Source organism: Mastigoproctus giganteus, chromosome 6 (assembly GCF_048544385.1).
Source record: "Mastigoproctus giganteus isolate SK-2022 chromosome 6, ASM4854438v1, whole genome shotgun sequence".
Taxonomy (NCBI): domain Eukaryota; kingdom Metazoa; phylum Arthropoda; class Arachnida; order Uropygi; family Thelyphonidae; genus Mastigoproctus; species Mastigoproctus giganteus.
The window spans coordinates 156,927,216-156,950,784 of NC_143580.1; the positions used below are offsets into that span (position 1 = coordinate 156,927,216).

Genomic DNA, 23,569 nt, shown 5'->3' on the forward strand with positions numbered 1-23,569 from the left:
CCTCCTTTGTGACTTGATTACAGACTAGCTTATATCTACCATAAGCTTCTCTGTCACCTGATAATTTTTATGCATCCCATGCATTTTTCTTCTTTACCATGAGTACATATGAGTTAGATGAACTAATGAGCCTCATTAGTTCATCTAACATCCATTTAGGCCTAATCCTTGAACAGAATTTCTTAGTTGGTGTGAAAAGCCTAGTAGTTTCCAAGATTAATTCCTTGAATGCTTCTCATTTAGAATTTACTGTTGGTAATATCATCAGTTGATCCCACTGTATAGAATTTAGAATTTAAAAACTGTATGAGACCACTGCAGTCACCTTTACGAAAGCAAAACCCTTCCCTTTCCCTCGAGGTAGTTACACATTTAAGTAAATCCCACATCAGTACACTTTGATCACTGCCACCTAGTGGTTCCTTTATCTGCAAATTCTTAATGCATGAATAATCACTGCTGATAATCAGGTCAAGAGTGTTACTCCCTCTGGTTGCCTCTCAAACATGCTGCTGCTGTAGAAAACAATCACCCAATAAATCCACAAAATTTTGCTAGTGTGCGAGTGACCAACTCACAAATTTCAGTCAATATCTGGGAAGTTAAAATCACAATTATAAGACATTCTGATTTACTCTATTTCTCTGTATAGTTGTTTGCTGTACTCAACAGTCATTACGCCTATAACATACTCCTACCCTCAAATTTTGCTTTCCCAGTGCTTATGTCACATCAAACTGACTGAACACTGCACTGTCCACCCAGTGCTCTGTCTTAGATTTTGTGTTTCTTAACTAACAGCATAACCCTTCCTCCCCTCCTACGCTGTCTGTCCTTTCTGCACACACTATACTCTCCAAATTCCAATTCTGCATTTCTTATATCTCTGTGACATCACGTCTCCAATATCCCAACAATATGCCTTTGATGTCTTGACCAGCACTTGAAATTAATCAAATTTATTTACTATATTCCTAGCACTGGTCTACATGCAAGTATACATGCACCTGTTCTTATTCTTAGCTACCCTAATATAGCCCACGTATTTACTTATTTCATGATGACTCCTAGCAGTTCTTAAAATCTCAAGCAGCTTGCTTTCCTTTTTATATTGGAATGGGTCCAGAGAAGGGCAACAAGATTAGCGAGAACAAAAGGGTGCTCTTACAAGGAAAGTCTTCACTTTTGCAATCTGCAGAAGTTGATCACTGAAAGACACTTCCATCTGGTATTGCAGAAGTGTGAAGATAACAAGCGAAGTTGCTACTGGAAGAGGAAAGGTTCTATTGGCACTGAACTGATGGAATCCTTCCTCTTGCTCAGATTACACGAGGTGTCAGATGCTATCGCACAGCACGTGAAGGTTGTAACAGGCAATGATGCTACTGAAAGAGGAAGCATTCCAACAACTCAATGCAGATAGAATCTTTACTCTTGCTCAGACTACATACAAGAGGGCATAAATTTAAACGGAGGAAGGACAGTTGTAGGATAGATTGCATAAATGTTTTCAGCCAACACCAGATGGAAGCTTGTTGGAATAAACTTCCATCTGGTGTTGCAGAGATGGGTAGTTTGAATAACTTCGACGAAGAACTAGAAAAACTTTTTTAGAGGATGGACTGGTGATATGGGTTTTTTTATATGGTCTGCAAATGTGTCCAAGACCCTCACTTACTACCATAAATTAAACTTGTCTTCTGATAACAATAATTATAACACTAAACTACACTGCATGCCATTGCTCAAATCATTTTCAAACCTAATTAAAAATCAAACTATTTTATACAAATACTTCAAACATACGAGGCCTCAGTTATCAAATTTTTTACAAAGTATCTGCTATTAAACACATACATAAACCTTCCCTATTTGGATACTATCGAATGTATCCTTTACTTCCATCTGTTTGCGAGAGATGTGACTTGCACTTGACAATTTGAAATCTTTTTAACATATTTTTCATATCTTTTCTTATGATGGCTGATGATGTGTAAAACATGTGAAAGCCAAGTTACAGTTTCAAGAATTGTTGATCACTATCAGCAATATTTTGTTACAATATTTTCACTTCATTATTTTTTAACGTACAAGTTAGGGTAAAAGAGATGGAGCTTTACTTGCCTAATGAGTTAGTTTTAATTTTTAGTTCCCTTTTTTTAGTTTCATCAAACAAAGAACTTTTTTATTCAAAATGACTGCTGCCATCAGCTCCCAAGTTATGACTTTTCCCCTTGAATTACCCTTTATAATGGCAGAAATCACTGAAATAATTAAAACAAAATTCAAGAAAATGAAAAATTGAGCCTCGAAGGATGTATGGACAAGCAACATAAAAAAAACATTACTGTAATATTAATCTGAATTATACAAATCAAAAGAGATGCAAATTAATTTTCCTCTCATGTAGTTAAGTCTAGGGCAAAAGCCTCTTTCTGTACATAGCTAAGAGCAAAATGGGTTTGGTTCTTAGTCAATGAGATCCCAACAAGGATCAAAACCTGAGTCTGGGTAGTGGTATACACTTTATATAACATGCTTTTATTTAGAGTAATGCAATACCTAGGAAACTCACGGAGAGGTGCCTTCACAATATGAGATCGATAGAATAAGTAGCAAGCTCAGCTTGTTCAGAGCAATGTACAAAAAGAGGCTATGCCTGATAAGTATAATGATTTAATATAGCTTTCATAACCTTTCATATCCTAAGGCTTAACAATGTCTATTTCACTTATTGACCTATCTTGCATCTCACATACGGCATCACTGGGTTGTTCAGGTCTTCACAACGCCTACCTGCCCACCGATGAGATCCCCAAAAGGATTGAAACCCAGGTCAAGGTAGCAGAATATGATTAAAATAAATGCAATATACAGGGTGATTCATAAATTTACCAGTCTTATGGAATTTTTTTTTTTTTTTTTGTATCAGACTGTCGCTTTGAGTCAGAAAAAAATGGAAGACAGACTCAGACTCGTGTTAGAGGAACATCAGAAAGTAGCCATAGGGACAAAGGTACACTTGTTCCTATGAGTGAAAAGGATGTTTGCAGCATAATTTAAGTACCAGCTACCCAGCTGACTTACTGTTTAGAGAATCAGAAAAAAAATCACCATCCACTGGCACTGTCGTTGATGCTCCATGCACTGATCGTCTGAAGATGCACTGTTAAAAGTGCCTTCTAAATCACTGCAACACATTGATCAAGAAACAGTTTTTACCATACATAAGCATGGAGAACTGCAAATAGGCAATTATGATTGCAGCCATATTACATACAAATTCTCATGCACTATCAGAAAATAAAGTGAATCATGTAAGATGCTGTGAAATTAGCATTAGGAGAGGCATGCAAGAAAGCAAGCTTATATAGCATCAGCCAAAAAAAAAAAAAAAAAAAAACCCCAAAAAACTACCATTTCACCCATCCATTCACACATTAAATGTTTGTCTAGTTCCACCTTGAATTTATTTTAAGTTGTTGACCTCCACTACAACAGATGGAAGTTTGTTCCAACTATCAACCATCTGCTGGCTAAAGGCAATTTCTGCACATCTATTCTACAATTGTCTTTCCTCAATTTGAATTTATGTTCCCTCAGGTGTGTAATCTGAGTAAGAGGAAGAATCCCATTAACATTCAGATTGCTGATACCATTCAAAGCCATATATATCTCAATTAGATCACCTCGCAGGTGCCTGGTCTCCAGAAGCTGCAATTTGCAGAACTCAAACCTTTCTTGGTAACAGCAACCCTTTGTTCCACTCACCAATCTCGTTGTCCTTCTCTGTACTTGTTCCAGCAGCTGTACATCCTTCCTAAAATGAAGTCTCGAGGCTTGTATGCAGTACTCAAGTGTGGCCTGACATCTGCCTTATACAAGGGGACAATCACCTCCTTATGCCTGCTAGAAAAATTCCTGTATATCACTGACAAGACACCACGAGCCACTCTTGAAGCCTGTTTGCACTCCTCAGAAAACTTCATATCTGACTGCCCAATTACCACCCTGCAGGTCTTTTTTGTTCTTTACTATCTTGAGTGTAGTACCACCCAGTTGATACGTTATCCAGGGAGTACTGCTACCCATATGCAATACTTTACATTTCTCAATATCAAACTTCAGTTGCCACCTCTCAGCACATCTGCTCAACTTTATGAGATCCTGTTGCAGTAGCGTACTATCATTACTAACCCTGCCAACCTTCATATCGTCTGCAAACTTAGACATTAACCTTGATATACCTTCATCAATATCACTCATAAATAAGAATGGGCTCAATACCGACCCCTGGGGGACTCCACTAATAACATTAGTCTACGAAGAGCAGCGTCCATTGATAACCACTCAACCATACTTTTATCCATTGCAGCAACTTGCCCTTAATGTTGTACAGCTCCAATTTGTACAGTAGTTTTCCATGTGCCACAGTATCAAAAGCTTTCCCTTTGATCCAAGTATATGATATCAAAATTATTTCTTGTGTCCAGTTCCTTTGTGACCACATCATAGTATCCAATTAAAATTATCAGACAAGACTTAACAAACTCATGCTGTGGCGGAACTATAACTGCAGTGTTGTGAAAATACTGAAAAGCTTCCTTAACAAGTGACTCCATTATTTTCCCTGGAATAGATGTTAGACTGTTCCAGGTCTGTAATTACTCATGTCATACTTTGATCTCCCTTTGTGAATTGGGGACATATTTGCACATCGCCATCATGGGGATCTCCCCTGAGTCCAAGGAAATCTTCACAATTATGGCAAAGGGTTTGCTTACTTCTTTTAAATATAGCTGGATAGATCCCAATCCACCCCAGGTGCCTTATGTTCAATTTCAACAATTTCTACTCCACTTTACTCTCAGTTATCACAAAATCATTTAGCTCCTTGCCAGAAGTTGATAAGCTTCTAGCCTCCATTCCCCTACAGACCTCCACATGTATAAATGTACATGCAAAACACTCATTCAGTTGGTCAGCTATCTCAGCAGGTTCATCAACAATTGAACTGTTAAACTAAATGAACTAAATGGATGTCATCTGACATCCATTAGGCCTAAAACTTGAACAGTATTTCTTAGTCAGTATGAAAAGCCTAGTAGCTTTAAAGATTAATTCCTTGAATGATTTCCATTTAGAATTTGCAGTTGGTAACATCATCAGTTGGTCCCACTCTATAAAATTTTAAAAATTTCTAAGACTGCTGTAGTCACCTTTACAAAAGCAAAAACCCTTCCCTTTACCCCTGATGGTAGTTAATTCTTTAAGTAAATCCCACATCAGTACACTGTGATCACTGCTGTTAGTGGTTCGTTTATCTGCAGATTCTTAATGCATGAAGAATCACTGCTGAAAATCAGACCAAGAGTATTACTCTTGTCTGGTTGCCTGTCGAACATGCTGCTGTAGAAAACAATCAATAAATCCACAAAAGTCTTGCTAGTCTTGTTAGCAACCAACCCACAAGTTCCAGTCTATATCTGGGAAGTTAAAATCACCCATTATAAGACAATCTGTTTCTTGGCCCACTCTACTTCCCTTTACAGTTGTTCATTGTACTCAGAGTCATTAGGTGTATAACAAACTCCTACTCTCCACTTGGTTTTCCCAGTGCTTATGTCACACCAAACTGACCAAACACTGCCCTGTCCACCCAAGTCAACTGGATGCATTTCCTTAGATTTTGCGTCCTTTGCGTCAGTTAAGAAACAGGTGTGTTTCTTAACTAACAGCGTCATCCTTTCTCCCCTTCTATCCTGTCTATCCTTTCTGTACACACTGTACTCCCCAAATTCCAATTCTGCATTCCTTTTTAACTGCATGTGTCAACTTGTCTCTGATATCACAAAAACATTAGCCTTTGACGTCTTTACCAGCACCTCAAATTCATCAAATCTATTTACTATACTCCTAGCATTGGTGTACATGCAAATATACATGCACCTGTTCCTACTCTTAGTTACCCTAACACATGGAACAAATAAATACCCATGTATTTATTTGTTCCATGGTGACTCCCAGCAGCCCTTGAAATCCCCAGTACCTTGCTTTCCATGCTGCTGTTCATTCCAACAGAAGCAGTACAAAATTACTTTCACCTTTGCCTGTGGCTACAATTAATTTATTAGTCTGTGAATCCCCCCCCCCACAAGCTAGCAGTTTTCCAACCCACCTAACACTGCCTCGATAGCATCAGAAAATATTCTTGCACTCTTACTATTTAAGTGTATCCCATCCCTGTAGAAACAGTCTCTCCTGTTAACAAGCTCAGACGTGCTAAGAAAAATTCTACCCCATGAACCTTGCACAATCTCTCCAGGGCTGAATTGATTGACAAGGCTCTCATCATATACTCTCTCCTATTAGTAAAATAATAAGAGGAGTTTACCTCAATATAGTACGTAGAACACTTCCGTATGATACCCTCCAGAAATTAAAACGGAAAAAACGAAAAAAACCGACAACTTACCGGTACATTAGAGTAAATTATAAATAATTAAATAATCAATTTAACACAATTCAAATCAATTTAAAACAAATAAAAATCAAATTAACGCAATTAAATGAATCTAACGAAAATATTCAAAATGATTTTCCTTCCTCCATAATTTACTCTAATGTACCGGTATTATTTAATTATTTATAATAATTTACTCTAATGCACCGGTAAGTTGTCGATTTTTTCGTTTTTTTCCGTTTTAATTTCTGGAGGGTATCATACGGAAGTGTTCTATGTACTATATTGAGGTAAACTCCTCTTATTATTTTACTAATATTATTATCAATGTAGAACCTATTGAGTATTACAGCTCTGATTCATACTCTCTCCTATGGCGTCTTTCAAACACTTTCGAATTTAACCCTAACTTGCAACTTTTTTTTCAACATTGATCTGTACTTGTTAAGTAAGTCTGCAGATCTCCTACTCATAATGTCATTAGTGCCAATGTGTACAACAGTATCACCCTTTGTGCCCTTAAATGATATCTGTTCTATGACATCATCAACTTTTGCTCCTGGCAGACATACCCTGATCCTATTCCACCTATCCTTTTTGCACATTATATTTACAGTCTCCCTGACAATAAAGTCAGCAATAATAACTAGCCCCTGTGGGACCAGTGCATTCTGCCATGAACATTGCTGCTGTGTTGCCTGATGATCAAGTGCAAGCTTTGGCATTGATGTGGGTAGCCAAGAGCTTGATGGGTCCCCCAATTTAAGCCCTTTGAGGGCATCTACCCTATTCTTCAAGCTCTCATAAAGGCCCATAAAAATGCTAAGTTACAACTAACTTCTTCACACTACTTACATCGAGCACCCACAAAGACATCCCCCTTGGCAATATCATGTCTTGTTGCTGGAAGTCCGCAAATATTACACAAGTTGCATATTTTTTGTAGGCTGTGATGCATTGGAGAATTGCCCCCCTTCGGTTCTCCACCAAGCTACAGCACTCCTGCTACTTTGTGCTCATTGCTTTGCTGCTCGAGTCTGAGGCATGATTTCCATTTAAATATAATAAAATTAACAATGAAAATTAATAAGGTTAATAAATTTAATTGATTAATTTACTATGCTATACTTGACTAAACAACACCATAGTAAGCTAATGCAGTAATGCGTATTCTGCTATATAGTTTTACATTATACCTTAGCTATCAAGTTTGCGGTATACGTTATGAAGTTATGCTATACCATAACAAACAATGTTAAATTAGTTATATGCTTAACTAAATACACCCAAAAATGATTAAAACCTTCAATATACTTATTTATTACACCCTTCAAAACCTTCCTTTAAATGCAAAGCATCGATGCTAACATTGCCTTCTAAAATGATCCAACATTCCATGTCTGTGGGAAAGTGAACCAATACAATAGCATCATTCAAGGTAAACATTTTCTATTACTTGCCAGAAAGTGATTGGATCCTACTTTTTGACATGAATGCTGATAATTATCTCAACATGTTGGAAGAGTATGCCTCCAATGAACTAGATCTCAGTATCTTAGCACATGGATATTTTCAAGAGGATGGTGTCCCATCATCTCAAACTGATCCACAGATTACAGTATGAGTAGCCATTTGTAGATAAACAATTATGGGTCCACACTTTTTTTTTGAAGAATCTCATGATATATATACAATTTTTTGGATATAAGCAAAAAAAAGGCCTATGTGTCTTCATATTCAATAAAGTATTGTGCCACAGAGCAAAATGGAAAGAAAAGAAAATAACAGGTTGCAGATAAAGTACGTTTAATGCTTAATATGAACAAAAACATGGGTAAAAAAAAATACAGGAAAGTAATACATAGCTTTCAGACGGGAGATGTCCTTCATCAGTTGTGATCATTAATGCAAAAATGCAGAACATCATGGCGTGCCACGATAGTTATGTAGGGTGAACTGTGTGCTACAGGCACAGGTAACAATTAGCTGTTAGAAGGGAATGCTTGCAGTTGTAGCTGGAATGCCTGGGAACATTGTAAATGCCAACATTTGTCAGCAAGAGAATAGTTGTCTCAGTAATGGTGGGACTGATCAATAATCATGACACTGTGGCATGGATCAATGTTGTTTGGTTGACCAGAAGTGCTTGATGTCTGCTAAACAGATAGCTTTCTTATGTTCAGAGACACGACTATTGAGTCTCCTGCTGGTTTCCCCAATGTAGCAGCCAGTGTAGTCACAGCAGGAAATACAGTAGATTAATCCACTTTGCAGCAGGGAGAAACTAATGTCTTAACCCTTGAGATGAGGGATTGCAACTTCCTGCCCGGGAGTTGTAAGCACATTACCCCATGAGCCTTTACGACTCTAGAAATTTGTTGCAATAAGTTTGGGTAGAACTGCATAACGGCAGTCGAGGTGGAGTCATTACTGCACATGGTCATTACATGGTCGCCTGCACCTGTAGCACATAGTTCACCATACATGACTGCCATGGCACACCATAATGTTCTGTATTTTTGTATAAACGGTCACAACTGATGAAGAACATCCCCCGTCCGAAAGCTATGTATTACTTTCTTGTATTTTTTTTACCTGTTTTTGTTCGTATTAAGCATTAAATGTATTTTTACCTACAACCTGTTATTTTATTTTCTTTCCGTTTTGCTCTGTAGCACAATAGTTTATTGAACAATTTTTTGGTTCCGCAAAAGACTGTGCAATGTGTCAGAAATTGGCCAAATGAGAACACTAGAAGCAGACGGCTAGAACATCACATTATATTTGAGCGGCTGCTGTAAAGCCCTGATTTTGCTGCTCTTTACAGTTGGTTTTTATGCAGGAATGCTGTGACCCTGTGTGCCGCTGCCAGTAAGCGAAATCAAATTTGCTGCCCCGAAATATTTGGATTAAAAAATAAAATAAGGCGTAAATAATTATTATTAATTTATTGAAAAAGAAAAGAATTACAACATATCTCACATATAATATAATGAAACAACAAACAAAAATAACAAAATCATTCTGAAAATAAACTTTAAATCCTGAACCACAGTAATCATACAATAATAAAATAAAAGGAAAATTATACAAATTTATGTTTCCTTGCTTTAAAAGATGGGAATTTATTATTTCATTTATGTTTATTTGTTCCAAAGGATCATTTTCTATTGAAATTATTTCCAAATTAGAGATTCGTTGTTGAGACATTTTCGATTGTAAATAATTTTTGATTAATTATGAAAAATTTGTTCACCTGAGGCAACTGAAACTGGTAAAGTTAGAAAAATTATTAATGCAACCATTTTAATGCAACCATTTTTAATGCTGACATGTGGAAGTACATATAAAATCATTTTTAAAAATATATTGCAGCACTTGAAATGGAGTAATATTGTCTTTAATAAAAATCTGAAGTACCCTAAGTTCTTCAGATAATACTAATCCATCAATTTTGGACTCATTACAATCAGTGTCACTTAACATGTAAATTTTTGCAATGATTTAATAAATCATCATCTGACCATTTTTTAATTCAGAAATATAAAACATTTTAAATATTTCTAAATGTTCTTTCATATTTGTAAGCCTTTCAGCTAAAGAGCAAATTGTTGTGTCCATAATTTGAAAGAAAAAAATTAATTTTGAAATTTTGTTGCGGATCCTGAATAGCTTCATCTCTACTTCAATTATGAAATCGAAATGACGTTTTTTCAATCTTTTCCTTATAGTGCTTACTTCAGGAAACGAAGCCTCAATGGCAATGATAGCAGCCATATTGTTAGCCGAATCAAGAATTGTCTGGATTGCTTCCTCTGTTCTATTTTCTTTAAAATATTCCGTGATATTTTGTAGACATTCAAGAGCTTAGAATCTTTATTTTTTTGGAGCATTTTACTTATTGGATTAATTTTATTTAAAATATCATGCCAAATTATAATTGAACAAATAAACTTATAAAATGTTATTTTTAAAGCTATTGATTTATCATGATTCCTCGTATCCATATCTTTATTTTCATCTTCAGTGGTTATAGCACTGAAGATGAGAGAGAGAGAGAGAGAGAGAGAGAGAGAGAGAGAGAGAGAGAGAAGTAGAAGGGAATCAAATTTAGCAAGCAACAATTCAGATAACTCTTAGTTCATACAGTTGTGAAGATGATCACAAGGAATGAGCCTTGAACATCTAATGAAAATACTGTATGAACTGAAAATAAATTTTCCAGTGACAACAGGCTTATATATTAGTGGGCAGACGTTGAGATTAGGTGCCGTCTACAAACAACGTTTGCAGACGGCACCTAATCTCACTCAACCTGCTACCTCATTGCCAATCCGATAATTTTTTACTCTACCATATTCTATCATATCTAGGAAATTTTTACTCTATCATGTCTATTATATCTAGAACATATATAAATATATATATATACATACAATAAACAAAGGATGCATTAAAAGACTATTATAAAGATGTGGTAACATTATTATCAGCAGCACTGAATAACACAATGCAGCTCTGGTAACTAAAATGGAAAATTTAAGTTCATAATTGTTGGAATGTTGTGCAGCAGTCTTTTTAGCCATAAAAATCATATTCCATTTTCAAATAAGTCATATAAGTTTATTGTATCCTCACTATCACACATATTGAAGAGTAAATTTATTTTGCACAATCTCCCCACTCCATATGCATGGTATTTGTAAACCAGAAGATTACTGTATATCTGCACACAAACACGCACACTTTTTTTTTTTTTTTCTTTTATGAAATAAACACTTTCTTCCAAAAAAGAAATAGGAGATAACGTTTATGAAATAAACATTATCTCCTATTCATGGGTTGCTTGTAGGAGATAATGTTAGTGACACACACACACAGCATTCAATTTTTTAACCAGGTGGCTATTTACTCCATTAGCAATATTAGCTGACATCTTATAAAACACAGATCTTATATGGGCTATAAGAATCTGTATTTCCTATTTATTTTTTGCAGAGAACCTGTGAACTTCAAAGAATGTATTCTTGTAGATCTGCATGAATGAATCAGTGTGCATGTGTGTTGGGGGGTTTTACCAGTATTTACTGTTTATTAAAGATATTAAAGAGAAATTATACATAATAAAAATATGAAAGGAAATACCTTTATTTGATTTATTTTTCAGGGATATTTTAAATTCTTTCAATAAATGGAGATCTCTTATACGTTTGCTATTTCTTTCACTAAGAAAAAAAAAGAAGTTTACTCATTAAAATTTAAGGCAAAATATTCAGAATACAATAGAATAAATTCAAATTAAATTAATTACTTAATTAACTAAAATCAATAATCAATATCAGAAAAGTTTTAAAAATAAGTTAAATACTATTTCCAAGTACAAACTGGGACATATCAACTTCAGAAAAAGATCCTATTTAATAATATTTAAGAGGTCATATCGCTCACTGGCTGCAATAGTGGCACAACTCAAAATTATTAATTTTTGAGTTAATACAACTAATGAGGTTAGTATAGTGGACTCTACATTTATGCAATAACAGTACAAAGTGAGTTCAATATTACCTCACTAGGGAACACAAGTGTCATTATGCCATTGAGTTTTTACTGCATTGAAAAGCGTCAACAGTGGCACTTCTTCAGTTTGCCCCAACCTTGGGACTGAATGGAGCGCAGTCTATGTGCAACAGTGATCCTTTTTGAGTTGTGCCAGTATTGGAGTGTAATGCAACCTTGTTGCTTATAATATCAGTTGGCATTATTTCAGTTGAGCCCTATTGTACTCAAAATTTATTATAGCAACCTATTAGTATGCTGTTGCGAACTTTCAAATCAAAACCATTACACACAAATTTAAGGAGGGCACTAATGCCTTGATCAGTGCAATCACGCAATAAGTAAGTTCCATTAAAAAAGTTATAATTTTTATGAAAAAACACCGAATTTTGGAAAGAAAATGGTACCAGTTGAAAGAGGAAGTTAAACTGGATGTGCAGGTAACTTTTGGTGACATTTGAACAGCTATTTTTTGAATTATGACCGTTTTTGTGACCTCTTATGTAAACCCATATACTAACATGATGACAGTATATGTAAGCCTGTGTATACTATACATGCTTTGATTGGACCAAGCATTTGGGAAGCCTCAATAACCCACAAAATAATTCCTAATTATTATCCCTACAAGGTTCAGTACTTGTGCTACAAAAAAAAAATTAAAAAAAAAAAAAAAATATTTTGAATAGTCTAGAGTTATTTTATATGCCGTATTCACACATGCTCCCAATCTGCTACTATCGCAACAATAGCGATGCCATATTGGATCGGTTACGAGCAAACTGCTTTAAACTGCTAAATACTGCATGTTAGGTGATAAAAATTGTCAATTAATATCAATATTGTGATATTGATAATGATATCATTACTAATTATTTGTCATGTTTAAAATGAATTACTTAATGAAATCGAGTGTGCCCTCGAGTCACGTGGTCGTAACTGATGTCTAGGAACTATCGTAATGGTAAAAACGTGAGATTTTCGGCAAACTTTTTAAAAGGGAAATTGTAATCAGAACTTGGATCTGTATACATCATTTAAAAGAGACCTTGATAAATTTTTTAAAAAAATTTTAGAAAGACCAAGAAATGAATAATTCAAAGGGTAAAACTGCAAACAATTTCTGAAATGCCAGAACAACTTCAAACACAGCCTACAGATGCTGATAAAGATGACTTACTGGTCAACGAACTCACAGACGAGACGGAAGACCCCAAGCTGACCCCCGCCCCAAAAAAGAAACATAAAAGATTCGTTGTCCCCAAAACTGATCGGGAAACAAGATCTCAAACAGAGGCAAAGGAACAAGAGGAAATCCAACCTACCCAGACAGAAAACACTGAGTCCAGCAAACCATCTGACTCCCCGGAGTTTAACCTTGTTCTACCTAAGGGCCTTGGTTCTAGACCAAGTTTTGAAACTCAGGATTCAATTTGAGAACAAACTTAAGGATTCCACAAATAGGATTACCACAGCTCTCCGTGGCAACCTGCTTGGACTCTGGACAAAACTGGAAACAATACTCCTGAAGGTTCACTACCAATCGGAAGTAAATGCTGCCAAATTAGATGCATTCATGCAGTGTAGGGGCGAACAAATGCCACAGCGTGCCCCTACATACACAGATGCGCTGAGGAACTCAAACCATAAAAACCCAACAAGAGCTAATACTGCAACCGTACCAAAAAGGAGGACCCTCCTCCCAAAACTACATCTGGTCCTGCTTAAACCAGTGACTACAAATACCGCCCAAACAAGCGAATCATTAATAACAAACCTGTTCACCGATCTGAAGAATACCCGCATAAAATCAATTAGAAAGACAAGACACATGGGACTAATAATCGAGACTGAGACTGAAGAGGATGCATTCCAAATCTTAAACAATGCGAAAATACCCACCTTAAGCCTGCTAGCTGAGCCTCCCAGAGAAAAAGGCCTGTCTATAATAATCTTTCACATGGATAAGGAACTTACCCCATCAGCAGTTAAGACCAAAATCTACCAGAGGAATTCACAGCATCTTTATCCCGATGATGATCCTAAGAACCTAATTAATCCTAAATACCAGACAAAGTTATGTGATGGAACCTCAATGTACTGGGTTGTGGAATTGTCACACAAAGCCTGGCAGGCCATTAATCATTAATCACATAAACTGGGGCAGCCACTGCTTCAAAGAGCATGTGGCTGTTCCCAAATGTTTCAAATGCTATCGCTTTGGCCACACCAGTCATACGTGCACTCAAAAAGAGCCCACTTGTGGCTATTGCACACAAAAAAAGGCCAGGAATTTTACACATGCCCAAATAAATCTGAAGATCCAAAATGTGCAAACTGTAAAGCACAATCCAGCGCTTGCACTCCATCAGGGACAGCAATTGTCAAATTTATTTAAAAGCAAAGAGTCTACACCAGCAAAGGATCAATTATGGAACCACACCATAAACAGCAAATTTTAAACAGAGTACATTTCCTACAAAATAATGCACAAAGGGCAACTGCAGTTGCTGGCCAACTCCGCCGAAAAGCGGAAGAAGAAAATATAAACCTACTACTGACACAAGAACCCTACACCCATGCCAAAGAAGTTAAGGAATACCCCACCACCTATAAGATTGTACAGTGCCTGGGCGACACCCCCTGGCCAGCTGTATTGGGTCACAATCCAGACTTCACTACAACAAAAATCACGCATTTCTGCCATTCCTGGGCCGCTTGCGCCCACATTATTTGTCCCGTTGGTGAATTCTATGCTGTGTCCATATACTCCAGACCTGGGAATGACATCCTTCCGGTTATAAATTATCTCCAAAACGTAACTGCTGAACTACTGAATGCCAGGGATACTTGTCAGCGTGGACATGAATTGTCGCTCTCCAAGCTGGTACAGCCAAAGCCAGGAGCGAAGCAGATCCAGAAATGGACAACTTGAGGAATATCTCGCCAACAGTCATTTCACAGTACTAAATCACCCAAACAACCATGCCACCTACTCAAGCACACTCTGGGAGTCTACTATAGGCATAACTCTGTCAACTAGATCACTCGCTGGGGATATCTCAAACTGGACAGTGCAGGATGGCTGGTCCACTTCTGACCACAGCGCCATAACCTTTCAGATGACCAGCACTTGATCACAGTACCCTTCCAAGAATACAACTCTAGAGATACGCCATCACTAACGCAGATTGGCCACTATTCCAAACTAGTATCACTGCTGCGGCCCGAGATTTCCATGCCCAACATCAACAGATCAGAGACCCCTTCTTCTTCTTCTCTTCTTTGGTCCTTAGCTGGCAGCTGGGGGAGGCGGTTGGCCACGCAACCAGTATGCTGCTGTAGGTGCCGCAGGGTTTCGGACTTGCTCTGTGATGTTCTTCCATACCTTACGATCCATGGCTTCAGTCCTGGCCTGGTTAAGGTCGAGACGTCAGCTCTTCAAGTCATCTTCCACTTGCTTGGCCCACGTTTTCCTAGGCGCGGTCCGTTGGATGCTCCATTGGGTGGGTCGTTGTCTCCAAAGGAGTGTGGATGGTATTCTGTTCGTGCCCATTCTACATACGTGGCCAAACCATCTGAGCCTTCGCTTCTGGATTTGGTCGGCAATGGTTGGTTGCTGTTGGCATCTGGCGCGGATGGTATCATTAGTGATGCGGTCGCGAAGAGAGATGCCCAAGATCTGCCGCAGGCATCGCATTTGGAATACCTCAAGTTTGTTCAAATCTAACTTGAGACAAATCCATGTTTCCGATCCGTAAAGAAGAATGGGCAGGATCAAAGTCCGGAAGAGTCGGATTTTAGTCTTTGTGGAAATGTTGGTCCTCTTCCACAGACACCATTTGAGCGAGGCGAACGCAGTGGCCGCCTGTCCAATTCTGCTGTGAATTTCCATGGTGGATGCAACTTTCTTCTCCTGGACCAGCGACCCAAGGTATTTAAAGTCCTGCACTTGCTCGATCTGGACGCCTTCGAGATAGATGGTGGCTTGCGACCCATCTGTTGTCAGGGCCTTTGTCTTACCAGCATTGATCTTCAAACCGTATGGCCGGGCAATGCGGGCAATGTCGTAGAGGATTTCCGTGGCTTCAGCGTCGTTACCGGCAAGGATAGCACTATCATCAGCAAACATCAGGTCAGTCACATAGTGATCCTTGTCATATTGTATGCCCTGTCTGTTTCTGAATGCTTGCCTCATAATGGCGTCGACCACGATGTTGAAAAGCAACGGGGAGGCTACATCCCCTTGGCGGACTCCAGTTTGGATGGTAAATTCCTCAGATAAATCCTTCTGGATGCGCACCTGGCTGGTTAAACCGTTGTATGCAGTTTGGAGGAGTGTGATGACTTTTCGAGGTACATGTTCAACCTCTAGTAGTTTCCATAAGGCAGGCCGGTGGACACAGTCGAAAGCAGACTTAAAGTCAATGAAAACAATGACGGTTCGCTGTCCACACCGGATCCTCTCCTCCATCAGCTGACGAATGGCAAAGATTTGATCACAGCATCCTCGCCCGGGTCTAAATCCTGCCTGTTCTTCTCGACTGGTTTGCTCGCGATGTTTTTGCAGTCTTGACTGGATAATCTTCATAAAGACCTTTCCAATGATGGAAAGGAGGCTGATGCCACGGTAGTTCTTGCAGTCCCGGTTATCACCTTTCTTGTGGATTGGTACGATAATGGCTTTCCTCCATGTTAACGGAATTTGTTCAGTGCACCAGATGGTTTTGAGGAGTGAGTGTAGTCGGCGAAGCAGTACATCTCCCCCGGCTTTGATCGCTTCTGTGGTGACTTGGTCCACTCCTGGTGCCTTGCCATTCTTCAGAGACCCCAACCCGCATCAAAGGGCCGTAACAAGAATCATTACAAATGCAGCCTCCACAGTCATCCCAAGGAAAAAACCTCTGTCAAGAACTCTCCCGTGGTGGAACCGAAACCTGCAGAACCTCCGACAAGAGGTAAACAACAAAAGACGAGTGTTCCAAAGTGCCCGTAGGACGCAACCAGAACCAGAGGTTGATGCCCTTAAGCAAAGCTACAGGGAAAAGAGGAACCAATACACAACCCTGATACGGCAAAGGAAAAAACTAGCATGGGAAAACCTAGTCTCTACAGTGGGAAATGATAAACTCTGGGGGGGGGATACAAAATCATCACAAATAGACTCCCCAGGGGCAAAGTTATTCACTCCACCAAAACCCAACTAAATCAAACAACCACTAACTGGACAGAATCCATAAACAACATCCCGAATACTGTTTTTGCCCAGCAGTAAATCCTTCAACACTGCAGCAGATCCAACTATGCAAGAGCAATGAAAACTACTTCACAGTTCAGACTAAAGAACCCTTCTCAGAACAGGACTTACACCACACCGCCCATCTAAAAAAAAAAAAAAATAGAAAGACTCCAGGCCTCGACCAATTAGAACCTGAAATCATAAAGAAAGCCATTGAATACGTTCCGCAGCTCTTCTTAAACCTGTTCAACCACAGAAGGCTGCTTCCTGCTCGACTGGCGAGCAGCGAGCGTCCAGCTAATCCTAAAAAATCCATCCAAAAGACAAGACTTACCAGAATAGAGTATTCGAATAAATGTTGAAACAAAAAAATTGAGAAGTATTACTCTGTATAAAACCTATTCTCTGTCAACCAATATGGCTTCAGGAAAGGCAGATCTATCATTGATGCCCTGGATCAAATTATAAATGCGGCCAACACCTGTGAACAAAAATATTTCCTTGTCATCTCTGTTGACTTTGCTGGGGCGTTCGACACCCTTTGGTGGCCGAGCATCCTGGCAAGGTTCAGAAGGGCAAATCTCTCTACAAATATCTTTAAATGCATTGCACAGTATTTCTCCCACAGGAAAATCACTGTGAGAGCCCCATTTTTTTATGCTCAAGTCACACGGCAAGTGCATAAGGCTGTCCACAGGGCTTAATTCTCGGCCCCATGTTATGGAACATGGTACTTGACAAGTTTCTGCAAAAAGACCTAGGAAACGTTACATCTTAGGCTTACGCCGATGACCTGGCCTTGATGCAGGCAGCAGGACACAACTGGAAGCTTCAGGAAATAGAGCCCTCGAAACCATACAGGAATGGGCAACTGAACACAACCTATAAATCTCTGCCGCTAAAACCTGCTCAGTCTTACTAAAGAGACATCTACACCCAAACAGACCACCACAGATAAAGATTCAAAATAAAACAGTTTGAATGGATACCCAGCTTAAATACCTAGGTCTCCTGCTGGATAATAACCTTACTTTTAAACTGCACCTCAAGTACCTGCAGAGTAAAATTAAAAACTATTAAAAATATTATATTAAAAAAAACTATTATATTAAAAATTAAAAACTCTAGGAAAGACTAGAGGCTCAAAGGGAGAACCCTCAGTCTATTCAACAAGACGGTCGAAAGACCATCTTGTAGAATAGACTGAGGGTTTTGTTGTACCAGACTGGAGCGGCTATTACACATGCTGCTCCAGTCTGGTACAGCAAAACCACAATGGTCTCCAATCAACGAAAGCTAGAAATTATCCAGAGGACAATATTACTGACAACTTCTCGAGCCTGCTGCACAGTCAGCACCCACGCTCTGTAGGCCCTAGGGAGGGGGCTCTCCCCCCCGGACCTGGAGGTGAGTGCAGTCTGGCATCTTAACCAACCTGACCAGAGGAAAGACTGGTTACAAACAACCACAAAATGGAAAACCAACCTTTGACTGAATACTTACATGACCTCTGGCAGCAACGCTGGAATGACAGCACAAAGGGCACCATTAACAAAAAATTCATTTAAGATCTACCTCAGAAAAACTCATCCAGAAATGTCGGTCTGGCTTTCCCCAGGCCTACTGTCTTTATACCTACTCACTGGGCATGGATCATCAGAGGAACGTTAATAACAATGGGATTAACAGACAACCCCTCTATGCTCCTGCGGGCTCCCAGAGACTTGGGAGCACCTAATGTATATTTGCCCAATCTATGAAGACCTAAGATGTGCATTACAGTAAACCCCTGCTATTCACAGGGGTTACGTTCCTGAGAAATGTCGCGAATACCGAAAACGCGAATACTGAGTTATGGCTCCCACAGTAATAAAGGGGTTCCGTTCCAAAGTATGAAATATATAAGAAAAACTAGTCTAAAATTTTGTCTATGTATGTATTATATGTACCTTCATAATATGGCTATGTACATAGACAGTACATAGTGAAATGCAAGCATATGGCATCCAAATGAAAATAAGAAACAATTTAATATTAAATGTAATATTAGAAATTTCAAACAAATCTTTCAATCCAGTGCCTTTGCTAGCAAAAAAAACTTATCCCACCAGTGCTATCACCAGTTTCGCTAAAGTATTGATAAAGGAGTTTTGCCTTTTCACGAATGATGAGTGAACTTAACGGAATTTTATTTTGAGTTCGGTCTTCTATCCACAGATTTAAAGCTTTTTCCATTTTTTCTAATTTAACATCACGAGTTACAGAGCAAATTTTTGAAGCAATTAGTGCGTTTGCACGGACACTACGGCGGATTTTTCCTTCCTATTTTTTGATTGATCGTACCGTTGACTCATTGATTTTATAATGTTTTGCCACTGAGGAGACACTTTCACCATTAGAAATTTTATTCGCTAATGTCATCATCACCTTCTTTGATATTTTCACATTTCTCTTGTTATTCGTAGCCATTTGTAGGGGTTAGAAAGAACTTGTCCACAATAAAGTCACTTTCTTCAGTTAACACACTCGAAAAAAGTCTGTTTTACACTGCAAAATGGTAGATTCATCATTTTTGTAAGCATATCAATTTATAAATTGAGAAATTTATTCAATTTATAAGCATATAAATTAAAAGCAAACGACGAAACCTTCCATGACAAGCGCATAAACATACGTGTACTGAACAAGGATTAGCGAGAAACATCCGCGCTCGCGATTTTGTCACCCCTCTCTCCCCACCCACTGAGTGCTGTTTTGACCGGAAAGATAATTTTAGCCACGCCCATGTTTTTTTATGGCGGAAAATATTCACAGTGCTTTAAAATTCACATTTTTTAGGTTTCATTTTATATTAAATCGGCAATCGCGAATACGCGAAACCGCAAATACAGATACCGCAAATAGCGGGGGTTTACTGTAATTACACTAGTTTACAAATTTAAGTTTGTTCACTGGTCCTACTGCCAAAATATGCACTGTGATTTCAAATATGACTTAGATTTTTTTCTATCACATCCAGATACATCACAATTTAAGAAATAAAACAGTATTGTTTTTTACGAAAGTATATAACTTTATTGTATTTAGTAATGACAAGATAGGATTACATTTTCATATATCAAAAAATACGTAAATACTAACAGGTATTAATCAAAATTCTGAAACTTTCATTAATCAGACCTTTGCCGCTTTGTCTGAAAAGAACGTTTAATCATTTTTCTTTTATGTACAGTGCCAGGTTTCTCTCTTTTTAAACACCAGCAGTAGTTGGCCATCATGCTTGTATTCCACTTTCCTTAGTACCTCTGCTCCGTTTCCTTTATGCCCTGATGGAATCTCTCCCCTTGTTCTTTGCTCATCTGTGCAAGATTTTCGGGGAAAATATCAAGATGGGCATGCAAAAAGTGAATTTTGATGCTCACATTGCAACCTAAATTGCAAAGCTTTTCGAGTATATTTTGAACAATTTTCTCCTAATCCTGTGATTTATTATTTACTAGAAAGTTTTCCATTACAGTTTTAAAAGTAATCCAGGCTACCCTTTCAACATCAGTCATAGTAGTTTCAAACTGATCATCTAAAACCAATTTTCTAATTTGGGGAGCAACGAAGATACCCTCAAGTTTGGCATCAGATAAACCGGGAAATTTACTGGAAAGGTACTTAAAGCAGTTGCCATCCTTATTCAATGCTTTAATAAATTGCTTCATTATGCCCAATTTGATATGCAGTAGAGGGAAAAGTATTTTATCTGACTTCACCAAACTTTCACGCACAATATTTTTTGACCGCAGTGTAAGATTGTGCCTCCAAGGCTATTGCTTCTTTGTCCAATGCAGCACTTTAACTCTGCTATCCCATTCACAAATAAAGCATGCCATTTTAGTGTACCCCCCCCCTGCTGTCCCAACAACATACATAACAATTTTAAGTCTCCACATAGGTGATATTCGTGATCTTGATATTTAATTTTCTCCAGAAGCAACTTTAGATTGTCATAAGTTTCTTTTAAGTAGACTGAATGAGCAACTGGCACAGATGTGTGCTCCATTATACAAGATGTGATCTCCATTATACAAGGTGATCTTCATTATACAAGAGAACACCTTTTAAGCAAGTCTTAGAAGAGTCTATAGTCTCCATTCACTAGGAACATATGATGGAGCTCCTAAGGTACTTATTAAACCAGCGATATCACTGCAATATACGAGAGGACCTTCTTGTGAAAAATACTGTATAAACTCCCTTTCACAATTTCTATACTAAGAAAATGATGTACCTGGAGAAAGTAAGTTCTTCGCTTGAAGTCTGGATCCCAGAATTTCAGCAGTATACTTTGGAAGACCCAAGTCCCTTACTAAATCATTCAGTTCGACTTGCGTGAATTGCTCTGGCATTAAAATATTTTCTGGCTGATAACATTCCTCTTTAGCTTCTGTTTCGGTGGAAGAAGATGTGGACTCCAAAGTTTCTGGTGGAGGTTTTAGAGGCAGATGAGGTCCACATGGGACCGGTCTTATGGCTGAGTAGATTTGGATATTTGATGTCCTTTTTATTTTTTGAATTGTAACCTTTAATGTTACATACACAAAAATAACATTCGGCATGGCTTACCCGCTCGTGCCACACCATAGGAATAGCAAATGGCAAGCACATCTTTTTTCCTGACTCCATTTTCTAAGATGTTCAACACATGTATGGCATACTTTATGCAATGCCCACGATTATCCTGATCACCTAGTTTTATGTCAAAGTATGCATAATACGATTTTTTTACAAAATCGGTAATATTTCGCCTCTGCTTTACAGGAACAAAACAACCACATATGTAACAAAATATGTTGGGACTGTTTATACACTTTCTGGTTGCCATACTAAAAGAAAACTAACACACAATGAGAGCTCACGACGGGTTTTACAGGAGTACTGTGACCGCATAAGGGATCTGTGGTTGAGTGGGCTGTACAAACAAGTGAGTGCATGCTCAGACAAGTTTAACCTGTAACTACACACAGGAGTCTCCCAGACTCCACTCGGAAAATAAAATTCTGGGAATCACAGATGGACTGGAAGAGTGGGGTGGGGGCCGTCTACCTTCCTGGGTCAAGGTCGGCTACCTTGCAGTGTGTGTAGTTACGGGTTAAACATGCACAATCTGTTGTATTTGAGGCAAATATTTGATACTTATTACGAATATAGAATATAGGTATAAAACTTGTAAACCATTGCAGAAACTATATGTACACATTTGCATATAATAGGTAATATTTTTTTAATGAATTGTGAAAAATCTTTACATGATAGAAACAAATGGACTTCGGTTTAGTAATCACTAAACATGCATAAATAACTGCCACATACTTTTACTCAAACCCCAGACACACTGTAAACCAGTGTTATCAAAATACCCAACACCAAGGACCAAGAACATTACCTCATAGAATTCAGCGAGACCTATAATGTCTTTACCAACTTCGCACAGGAACTCTTTTACAGACGAAGGACCCTCCCATCGCCATAATCTTGGCTTATATCACCACTGTACATCAGAACTGAAGATAGAGCACAATCCCGACAGCGAATACCAATACAAAGGACTCTCCATATACGAGGACCCTAACATGGAACCCCTGATTCCATGAACGTCACACCAGAACAGACAAACGTCTACTGGTGTCTGATGTCAAGCATGCGGGGATGGGTTCCCTCTGGTCCCTCCCCAAAGGACTTAAGAGTAAACCATTTTAAAATCACAACATGAAACCAAAGATGGGACTTTGTCCCAAAGCAAGGCACAGATAGGACGTCTCCAATCCTGAAGGAACAAATGGCCCACTCCACCAATGAAAACTCCAGCAATGGACCCAAGTACAGAATCTTGTTTTTCCCACAGAATACTGGACTCTCTCCAAAACTAACCTCACAACTATTGAATCTTGGATGTGACTTCCCAGTCCCCCTCAAATAGACAAAATCTGGCCACCATAGTGATCCTGATATATAGAGAGGCCTATCGGCGACTCTTAATTCGTGCTCCCTTGAGCAGATCTTTCCTTCCAACTCCCCCGGGTGGGGGGAGGAGAGGGTTCCCTCTTCTTGCCTCCTCAAATTTTCACTCTGGTGGGGCAAGGGTGCCCCCCACCAGAGTGAAAAAACCAGTGCTATCACTAGTTTCGCTAGAGTGTTGATAAAGGTGTTTTGCCTTTTCACGAATGATGAGTGAACTTAATGGAATTTTATTTTGAGTTCGGTCTTCTATTCACAGATTTAAAGCTTTTTCCATTTTTTCTAATTTAACATCACAAGTTACA

General features: G+C 38.4%; 1 protein-coding gene across 1 annotated transcript in view; it reads right to left on the minus strand.

Annotated features, from left to right (window-relative positions):
• Nucleotides 1-23,569, minus strand: part of Rab3-GAP (Rab3 GTPase activating protein) — a 606,356-nt gene that overhangs the window by 215,735 nt on the left and 367,052 nt on the right. The window contains exon 16 of the mRNA XM_090376553.1: nt 11,609-11,688. Within this exon, the coding sequence (XP_090232679.1) occupies nt 11,609-11,688 (80 nt within the window). The remainder of the gene's footprint in view (nt 1-11,608; nt 11,689-23,569) is intronic.